This window comes from Heloderma suspectum, chromosome 3, assembly GCF_057233095.1.
Source record: "Heloderma suspectum isolate Gila_16-S chromosome 3, 16-S_ref, whole genome shotgun sequence".
Taxonomy (NCBI): Eukaryota; Metazoa; Chordata; class Lepidosauria; order Squamata; family Helodermatidae; genus Heloderma; species Heloderma suspectum.
Window position 1 is genome coordinate 174,266,473 of NC_139460.1, and position 10,238 is coordinate 174,276,710.

The 10,238-nt window shown below is 43.5% G+C and overlaps 1 protein-coding gene across 1 annotated transcript; it reads right to left on the reverse strand.

Annotated features, from left to right (window-relative positions):
* Positions 1-894: 894 nt before the first annotated feature.
* LOC146350421 (C-type lectin 9a-like) lies at positions 895-9,796 on the reverse strand. Its single transcript, XM_084845545.1, has 4 exons — positions 9,737-9,796; positions 5,637-5,754; positions 4,364-4,504; positions 895-977 (listed from the first exon to the last, which is right to left on the reverse strand). Exons 1-4 carry the CDS (start codon positions 9,794-9,796, stop codon positions 895-897), a joined length of 402 nt encoding a protein of 133 aa, XP_084701671.1.
* Positions 9,797-10,238: the final 442 nt, after the last annotated feature.

Sequence of the window (10,238 nt, forward strand, 5' to 3'; positions counted from 1 at the left end):
CAAGATCTATTATCAAAATGACTGGAAGTTGCATAAAGAGATGGATGTGCTTTTACATTGCTCCTATTTCTTTCTATTTGATACTGTTCAGGAGAATGTCCTGGTGGATTGTGCCCTACACGTCTAGTCATATCTCTATTATGTCTAACAAATGAGTCTGCGATACACAAGTTGTAATTAAGGGGTGGGGGGCAGGGAAGGAAAGTTGTCTGTTTACACAGGAGACATTGATGTATTATACATAGCAATTCAACATACATAACCATAATAACAAGTTTGCATTCACCAATGCTATTGACAAATTTCTGTATGTTTTTGTATACAATGATATATCCATGATCTTTCCTTTTGATTTTATGGTTGCGTGACTTTACTTTTTCCTTTTATGGTTGCTTGACTTTACTTTGAACTGATGATTAAACTACAGTGATATTTTTTTTATTTTCTTTTTTTTATATATAAAAACCCAATAACAACATTCAATTAACTCTTCATGGATTTATCTGACGCTCATAAGAGGCAGGTTTCAAGCCTTTAAAATGTATGACAGGGTCATTAAATGGTGAAATAAATAATGTTTTAAGAAGTGTAATTGTAATTACACTATTAATTAAATCATTAATTTGTAATTATTTCTTTAAATTAGAGATTTCTCATCAATATTCTTTAAATCCCTGTGGGGCTTAAGTAGCACATAGATCTTATTAAGCACTCAGACTAAACCAGACTTTGTTTAACTAGTACAATCTTTATAGTGCTCTGAATAATGGCCTGTGTCAATATCTGACCCACATTAGCAAATGATGCTTTCACATTTTAAAAATAGCAACTTGATCATGTGTGTGTGTGTGTGTGTGTGTGTGTGTGTGTTTTGGATTATCTTCCTGCTGTGGATCAAGGGGGTGTCAGTTCAGGTTTGTAGCTACAGATGAGAGGTAGTCTTCTGTTGCAGTCAGAGCCATTCCAGTTCTTCTGGACTCGAAGGAAAAGAGGTAAATGTGAGTACACTACAAAATCAAATCCAAGGACTCTTGATAGACAAATCTTCTTTTTACCTCAAAGGATCCCATGGCACCTGAAAAATGAGCAGATTTAATGTGGAATATAATTTTGTGCTAGAAAAGTGTATCCTACAATGAATTCATTAGGGTGTTTTCAAACATTCCTACAAACCAGGATGTGCTGTTTTTTCTGCAGCTAGGTGAGCTTGGACTCTCTCCCCCACATACCTTTGTTCCTTAACTAGCACATGTACTTGCCTCTAAACCCAGTGCTGGCTTCTGCTGCATCTTTGCTCCCCACCCCCACAACTTCTTCAAGATGGCTATCTACCTTTTGTTTTGTTTTTAAATGTCAAGGACCTTGAAAGTTTATCCAAGTAAATATTTTTTCATACACTCCCTTTTTAAAAAAAAAATTAAAATCAGTGTACACAGCCAAAGAGTGCTGTACACAGCCCTGCCAGGTGCAAACAGGAAGAACTGGGGCTGATCTACACTTACAGACTTTTTCGCTTCCAATGAGGTTTCACCACCCATCGTTCACACTATGCAGTACCGTCCTTGAGTTGGAACCGGAATTTCCCCCTTCCGTGCTCCCGCTTTCAATACCCTGCTGTCCCGGTATTTCCCCTTAATGTGATTTTTCTGATTTTCCACCTTCGCTACCGTATCTGGTTGTAGTCCCATCCCACGCCTGTCCATATATGGTGGTGGTTGCTTTTCCCTCCTGTCCAATCACAGCTCTCGACGGCCCCATGTTGTCTTCTGGCTACTGATCGCACAGCTTCCTCAGCACTCAGTGTTTCCTCAGCAACAAGCAAAGGGCTAGATGCACGTGCGCTTGTCTGATCTCGGAAGCTAAGCAGGGTTGACCCCGTTCAGTAGCTGGATGGGCGACTGCCTGAGAATCAGGCTTCCTGCATTGAGCAGGGGGTTGTTCTATCCCTTCAAATGAGACTAAGTTTTACCCCCTTCGGCTTTTCTTTTCTTTTTTAATTAAGGCGTTATCTTCAAATCTTCAAAGAAGCAAATCTTCGAAGAATAGTAGCTTCTCCAGCCCGATTGCTCCACAAACTTGCTCGGGCAAGCCCAGGCAAGTGTAAATGTTTTCACAGTTCCATCCATGCTTGCTACATGGAAAGAAAAACACACACATATCCACGCAGACAGTCCTCAGTGTCCATGGACTAACATCAATAAAAATGTCCATGGACAATTTTAATGTCATCTCAGGAGTGGGGGACAAACTCAGGGCAGTCTTCGAAGATGTGAATCTTTGAAGCTTCGAAGATGCTAGCAGCCCCCCCCCCCCAACACGAGCGCTGGATGCCACCGCTGCCCCTCTTCCTCACACTGGCTGTCAAGGGCTGGCATGGGGAAAAGAGCATCAGCAGACACCCCCCAGCCTCTCGCCCTGGCCTCAAGCAGGTGGGGGGGGAGAAGAGGATAGGTGCCTACTTCTTCCCTCCACTCCCACCTGCTACAGCGGCAGCAGCAAGAGACAAGCTGGTCATTTTCCCTAACGGCAGGAAAACCTGTGGAAAATGACCAGCATCTCCTGAGCCACTGCCGCTGTAGCAAGGATGGGGGGAAGATGAGAGGCACTGCCTTCTTCCCCTCTTCTTGCTGAGGGAACTGGTGTGCGAGGGGGGGGAGTGGCAACTTCTCACAGGGCTTTGAGCCCCAATAGGATGCTCGCGCAATCCCTACACACACACAGGGATAGAGGAAGAGAGGGACGGTGGGCGGGGAATCAGCAGAAACAGGAAGAGTTTCTGCTCCTCCAATGAGAGCTGCCATCTTTAAGAGCAGGAAAACAGCACAGCGCTTGAGTATGAACTTGTGCATTCGATGAAGTACTGCAACAGGGAAACAGGGTGAGTGTGGATACGTTTTAATGCGATGGCATTTACCTCGCCAGTCTACCGAATTCGATGTGCTAGCAGATGCAATGTAGCCCCTGGTTTCCCCTCAGTTCTGTGCTTAAGAGGAGGTTGTACATCTGATCCCAATGGGCTGAGTGATGTTCCACACTGAGTGCACCACTCAAGTCATGTATGTCTGGATGCACCCTTAAGCTTTAAAGGGAATAGCAGGTGTTACATTTCAAGTATGGTGGAAGTGTTTTGAACACACTGTCCTTCTCCTGGGCAGTTCAGACCACTTCAGCCACACCTGTCTTGTTACATCTTACAGGACTTTTTGCTGCTCTTGCTACAGCAAGATTAACATAGCTACTCCTCTGGAATTTCTTCCTGATAAATTTTTGTGTTCTTGTATAAGCCGTGCTGGAGCATGCGAAATGAAGTGGGTTTGTTTTAACGAGCTCCACCCCACCATCATTTTTTAAAGTACCAGGTACCGTATGGTCTGGAGAATGGGAACTTGCAATTAGAGTTCTGACCAAAATGCTACCTTAAGTAAACGTCAAAGGAAATGTGGGGATTCTACCTTAGTTTTTGTTGTTGTTGGAAAATGTGGGTTGTATCCAACGTTAGTCTGACTTAAGTCCCATTATTTTCAATAGGTCTACTCTAAGTAGGACTTAGATTGTAACATTGGATACAACCGTGAACGATTTCAAGGGGAGTCAAAATATTTTGGGATAATATTTGCAAACATTTCTCAAGGTACGGATGCTACCAAATTGTCTAAAGTGAAATTCAGGGCAAATGTGGAGGTTCATCCCAGAGCAAAACAGCTGAAATATATCTGATTTCCAGGGAAGATAAAACAGTTCTGACAAGACTAACACAACATCTCTTGTGCATTTCTTCGGTGCATTTCTGTTGCACTGTGCTCTGCAGATTCAGCCAACATTTACTGCTTTTTCCATCTGTATCACGCAGTTGCTTGCCAGATATATGTCATGGTGCTGTGGGAGAGTCAAACAGATGACATTTTGTTCAGCTGGCCATTCCACTCTGATTTGAACTAGCTTGATTTAAAAAGAAGCTTGATTTAAAAAATAAAAATTAAAAATTATCTACTTTGAGCTTATTTCAAATAAGCTCAAATGCTCAATAAGCTCAAACATTGTGTGAATCTGGACTAAATGTCTTTCTTTGGGTGCCTACTGCTTTATTCTACAGCGCTACTTCAGGATGCAAATTACATTAAGAAAGTACTAAAATGAACCTCCTCCACCTGCTGTATTCTAAGTCTATTTCAATGTCACAAAGTAAACAAGATAAAATGCTGGAGCTAATTATCCCTTTAACCAAACCATCAGTTGCTTGGAAAGTGACCGGAATACACAGCAACATTTAATAGTTAGAACTTTTAAGGGGTGGACAGACCCTTCTAGGTTTGGGATAAATTAAGAAAATACTGGGTAGGAGCAGAGATTTTATATGTGGAGCCTCCTATATTTATATTTAACTTCAAGCAGATAGGGATGCTCAGGATACTCTCAGTTGTTTCCCCGGCTGCATGAATAAGTGAGCTCAGCGGACGGTGAATGAAATTGGCCCTGAGCCCTCTGTCTATTTTAGAGGAGACCCCTGCAGAAAAATAAAGCAGGAATTTAATGAAGACCATCGTACCACATGGTAAACTGTTCAGGTATTTTCATATTCAAATAGGATTGAAACTGAATGAGCAAGGGGCGAATTCATGGGGATGTACACAGAAGTCTATTGCCTGCAGTAAGGTTTTTGTACTTTAGAATGGCATGGATAATGTGTGGTACATAATTTATTAGAAGGATGGGATTGTCTGCAAACAGACTGAGGTTTTCTGGAATCTGTTACTCAGTGTTGTTCCTTGGGCATCGCTTATTCCAAGAATCTAAATTGAGCATTTTAATTAGATGTAGAATAACACTTTGGTCCATTATTGAGTGTGTTAGCCAACCTTCCCTTCAAATATTAATGACAGCAAGTTTGATCCACCCAACCCCCGCCGAGCATACTGTTGTTTGAGCTGAAAAACTAAACACTGAAGTGTGAGGATGCAGTCCAAGGGTTGGTTCCCACATTCATCCAACCTGGGATCCTTTGTGTACTCCCTACTGTGTGAAAAAGAAGACGTGGGCTGGGAACACTATGGGCATACAGCTGCATGTGCATTCACTGAATTTGCATACTCTTCTTCCCCTTGTTGAGAGAGAAGGACCATTGCCCATGGAACAGGGACAATGATGATGCTGGGAAATCAGCCGCCACCTGGGCTGACTTAAAGATTCCCTGTGTCAGCACTGGGAAGACTTGTGGAGTTAAAATTGTAACTTAATTGTATCTGGAAAATATTTAACAGTGCAATCCTGTTACTCAGAAGTAAGTTCCACTGAGTTCAGTAAGGGTTACATGTGCATAGAACTGCAGCCCTAGTCACATGTTTTGCTTTTGTATATAGTATCACCATTACTTAATTGGTAGTGGAACTCTAAAATGATGGGGGGGGGGGTTCTGTTGGGAATGAAACTCACAGCTGCCTGCTAGGGTGCATTCAGATGACGTCTTTATTGTGCAGTTGCCCCTGCCTCTGCCTTTTCCTTATCACAAAAAAAAAAATCCTGTTAAGGAGAGAAAGACGGAAGAGCGACACAATGCCTTTTGATTGATAGTGCCTTAAAGCTGTCCATCTAAAACTCAATCTTTAGTGTTGCACTGGTTGGACTCAACTTTCAGTGGCTTCCTCCTGTCCACAACTGGGCTCTTGGTTGTCCTTGATAAGTGGCCAGTTTTGCAAGAAACTGTTCTGCGCTTGAGATGCTAGCCAGATGTCCACCTGTGGCTCTGCGCTTGAGATGCTAGCCAGATGTCCACCTGTGGCTCGCTTTTGACAAAGTGCTCCATGATATCTTGATGAGCAAACTAGCTCAAAGTGGGATAGATGAAACAATAATCGGGTGGAACCACAGTTGGCTACAGAATCAGACTCAAAGAGTGCTTCTCAATGGGACCTTCTCCAACTGGGGAGAGGTAACGAGCGGGGTACTGCGGCCTCAGTCCTGGGCCCAGTGCTCTTCAACATTTTTATTAATGACTTGGAGAAGGAGGAGGTGCAGGGAATGCTGATCAGATTTGCAGATGACACAAAAGTGGGTAGCATAGCTAATACTTTGGCAGGCAGAAACAAAATTCAAAGGGATCTTGATAGGCTGGAGCGCTGGGCAGAAAACAACAGAATGAAATTTAATAGGGATAAATGTCAAGTTCTGCACCTAGGAAAAAGAAACCAAATGCACAGTTACAAGATGGGGGATACTTGGTTCAACAATACTACAAGCGAGAAGGATCTTGGAATTGCTGTAGCTCACAAGCTGAATATGAGCCAACAATGTGATGTGGCTGCAAAAAAGGCAAATGCTCTTTTGGGCTGCATTAATAGAGATATAGCTTCCAAATCGTGGGAAGTACTAGTTCCCTTCTACTCAGCAGTGCTTAGGCCTCATCTGAAGTACTGTGTACAGTTCTGGGCGCCACACTTTAAGAAGGATGCAGACAAACTGGAGAGGGTTCAGAGGAGGGCAACAAAGATGATCAGGGGACTGGAAACAAAGCCCTATGAGGAGAGACTGAAAGAACAGGGCATGTTTAGCCTTGAGATGAGAAGAGAAGACTAAGGGAAGATATGATAGCGCTCTTCAAGTACTTGAAAGGTTGTCAGAGAGAGGAAGGCCAGGATCCCTTCTCAATCATCCCAGAGTGCAGGACATAGAATAATGGGCTCAAGTGACAGGAAGCCAAATTCCAGCTGAACATCAGGAAAAAACTTCTTCACTGTTAGAGCAATATGACAATGGAACCAATTTCCTAGGGAGGTAGCAGGCTCTCCCACGCTGGAGGCATTCAAGGTGAGGCTGGACAGCCAATGTCAGGGATGCTTTGACTTAATTCCTGCACTGAGCATGGGGTTGGACTCAGTAGTCTTACAGGCACCTTCCAACCCTACTATTCTATGATTCTATGATTCTAACTCCTCTGGAAAATAAAATAAGTTAGAAATGAGAAGGCAGCCAAAGCAGTTGAGAAAAGAGAGAGTGACTCAGAAAAGGTGTGTATGTGTGCGCGCATGATTGAGGAGGAGATAAAGTGTGTAAAATATTTTGACCAACAAAATAGGAGTCAAATAGGGGAATAAAAGGTTTAAAGAGAAGAATAGTAAATTAACAAAAAAGGAAGAAAATACAGCAGACCGAAAAAAGTAATACAAATGTAGGGTGAATGAAAGAAGGGAAGACATAAAGGAGTGCAGTCAAGCAGCACAGAGAGAGAATTAAATAGCAGGGGAGAAAAATGGAAATATTAAATAAAGTGACATACAATCAATCAGGGAATGGCCAGACTGTCAGATGGAGCTATATTGCATTGCCTGTGGCAGAGCTACATGCATAATATGTCTTGCCATCCCAAAATGAGAACTCTGAATACTAGGCAAAGAGGAAGATATTGTTGCATCCCCACTTGTTGAGGTGGAAGTTCCCTGCTTTTCTTAAGGGCAACGGGAAGCTCCCTTCCATAGAGGAATTATGCTTACATGAGCATTTCACAGAAGGTTTGGGTTGACTGATGTAGGATTTGAGTCTTGGTCTACCAGTCTGCCCCCAAACCTCCAAAATGTGCTACTGCTGTTGCTTGACTGGCGTTCCAGAATTAGAGTGAGGTCCTCTGTTCCTAATGCCTGCCATCTTACTCAAGATAGAATTGCCAAAATGTAAAAGAACATGGACCCCTTCATGGATCACTGCCTTGTTGTGGCAAAGGGGCTTGCAGTGATGCCATAAGCTATGCCGTGCAGGGCCACCCAAGATGGACAGGTCATGGCAGAGAGTTCTGACAAAATGTGGTCCACTGGAGAAGGAAATGACAACCCACTCCAGTATTCTTGCCAAGAAAACCCCATGGAACGTATGACAAGGCTAAAAGATATGATGCCGGAAGATGAGCCCCTCAGGCCGGAAGGTGTCCAATATACTACTGGGGAAGAGCAGAGGGATTTTCAAGTAGCGCCGGAAACAGTGAAGCGGCTGGGCCAAAGCTGAAAGGACACTCAGCTGTGGATGTGTCTGGTGGTGAAAATAAAGTTCAATGCTGTAAAGAACAATATTATTTAGGAACCTGGAATGTAAGATCAATGAATCAAGGTAAGCTGGAGGTGGTCAAACATGAGATGGCAAGACTGAACATCGACATCTTGGGAATCAGCAAATTAAAATGGACAGGCATGGGCAAATTTAATTCAGTTGACCATCATATCTACTACTGTGGGCAAGAATCCCTTAGAAGAAATGGAGTAGCACTCATAGTCAACAAAAGGGTGGGAAAAGCAGTACTGGGGTACAATCTCAAAAACGACAGAATGATCTCAGTACGAATCCGAGGCAAACCATTCAACATCACAGTAATTCAAGTCTATGCCCCACCCACTGAGGCTGAAGAAGCTGAGGTTGATCGGTTCTATGAAGACCTACAACACCTTCTAGAACTAACACCAAAAAAATATGTCCTCTTCATCATAGGGGATTGGAATGCTAAAGGAGGAAGTCAAGAAATCACCAGGATAACAGGCAAGCATGGCCTTGGTGTACAAAATGAAGCAGGACAAAGGCTAATAGAGTTTTGCCAAGAGAACATGCTGATCATAGCAAACACTTTTTTCCAACAGCACAAGAGGTGACTCTACACATGGACATCACCAGATAGTCAATATCGAAATCAGATTGATTATGTACTTTGCAGCCAAAGATGGAGAAGCTCCATACAGTCAGTAAAAACAAGACTTGGAGCTGACTGTGGCTCAGATCATGAGCTGCTTCTTGCAAATCTTCGGCTTAAATTGAAGAACGTCGGGAAAACCACTAAACCATTCAGGTATGACCTAAATCATATCCCTTATGAATATACAGTGGAGGTGAGGAATAGATTTCAGGGATTAGACCTGATAGACAGAGTACCTGAGGAACTATGGACGGAGGTGCGTAACATTGCTCAGGAGGCAGCAACTCAATCCATCCCAAAGAAAAAGAAATGCAAGAAAGCAAAGTGGCTGTCTGATGAGGCTTTACAAGTAGCTGAGGAAAGAAGGGAAGCGAAAAGCAAGGGAGAAAGGGGAAGATATACCCAACTGAATGCCGAGTTCCAGAGAATAGCAAGGAGAGACAAGAAGGCCTTCTTAAATGAACAATGCAAAGAAATCGAGGAAAACAACAGAATGGGAAAGACTAGAGATCTTTTCCAGAAAATCGGAGATCTTGAGGGAATGTTTTGTGCAAAGACGGGCATGATAAAGGACAAAGAAGGCAGGGACCTAACAGAAGCAGATGAGATTAAGAAGAGGTGGAAAGAATACACAGAAGAACTATACAGGAAAGATCTGAATATCCCTGATAGCCATGATAGTGCGGTCACTGAACTTGAGCCGGACATCCTAGAGTGTGAAGTCAAGTGGGCCTTAGGAAGCATTACTAACAACAAAGCTAGCAGAGATGACAGTATTCCAGCTGAGCTATTTAAGATCCTAAAAGATGATGCTGTTAAAGTGCTGCACTCAATATGCCAACAAATTTGGAACACTCAACAGCGGCCACAAGACTGGAAAAGGTCAGTTTACATTCCAGTTCCAAAGAAGGGCAATGCCAAAGAGTGTTCAAACTACCGTACAATTGCGCTCCTTTCACATGCCAGCAAGGTGATGCTCAAAATCCTACAAGCTAGGCTTCAGCAGCACGTGAACCGAGAACACCGCAAGTACAAGCTGGGTTTCCCTGATAGCTCTATTCGGGTGTTCACCCTCGCACAATTATTATTGCGCAAGGGGAAGAGCGGGGCTGCACATGTGGTCCTGCCCATTGTGTTGCATCCCCATTGCCCCTGCACATCAGGGTGGGGGTGGGGGAGGCTGAAGTGGGGCTGTACACATGTATGCTCCCATTGTGATTTAGGACCAAAACAGTTATTACTTTAAATCCATATGTAGCAGCTGCCTCTTCTTTAAAAAATTAAAATTTACAGGTGCAGGGGATCAGGCTCTTAAAAGCCCCCCCCCCAATGAGAGTCCCAATCCAGATTGGGGCCCTGTGCCTACTCTAGAGTAAAAATAGAAAAATAGCTGCTAGATATGGATTTAAAGTAACATCTGTCCTGGCCCTGGAAACCTGATCATGTGGGAAGCCTACACACATAGAGCAGGGTCTCTGCTTCAGACCACCCCCACAATGCTTAGACGGCAGGGAGGGTCAGCAAGGATGTGGCAGTGGGGGCTGGGACCAGGAGTGGGGTCCTGTTTTCCCCT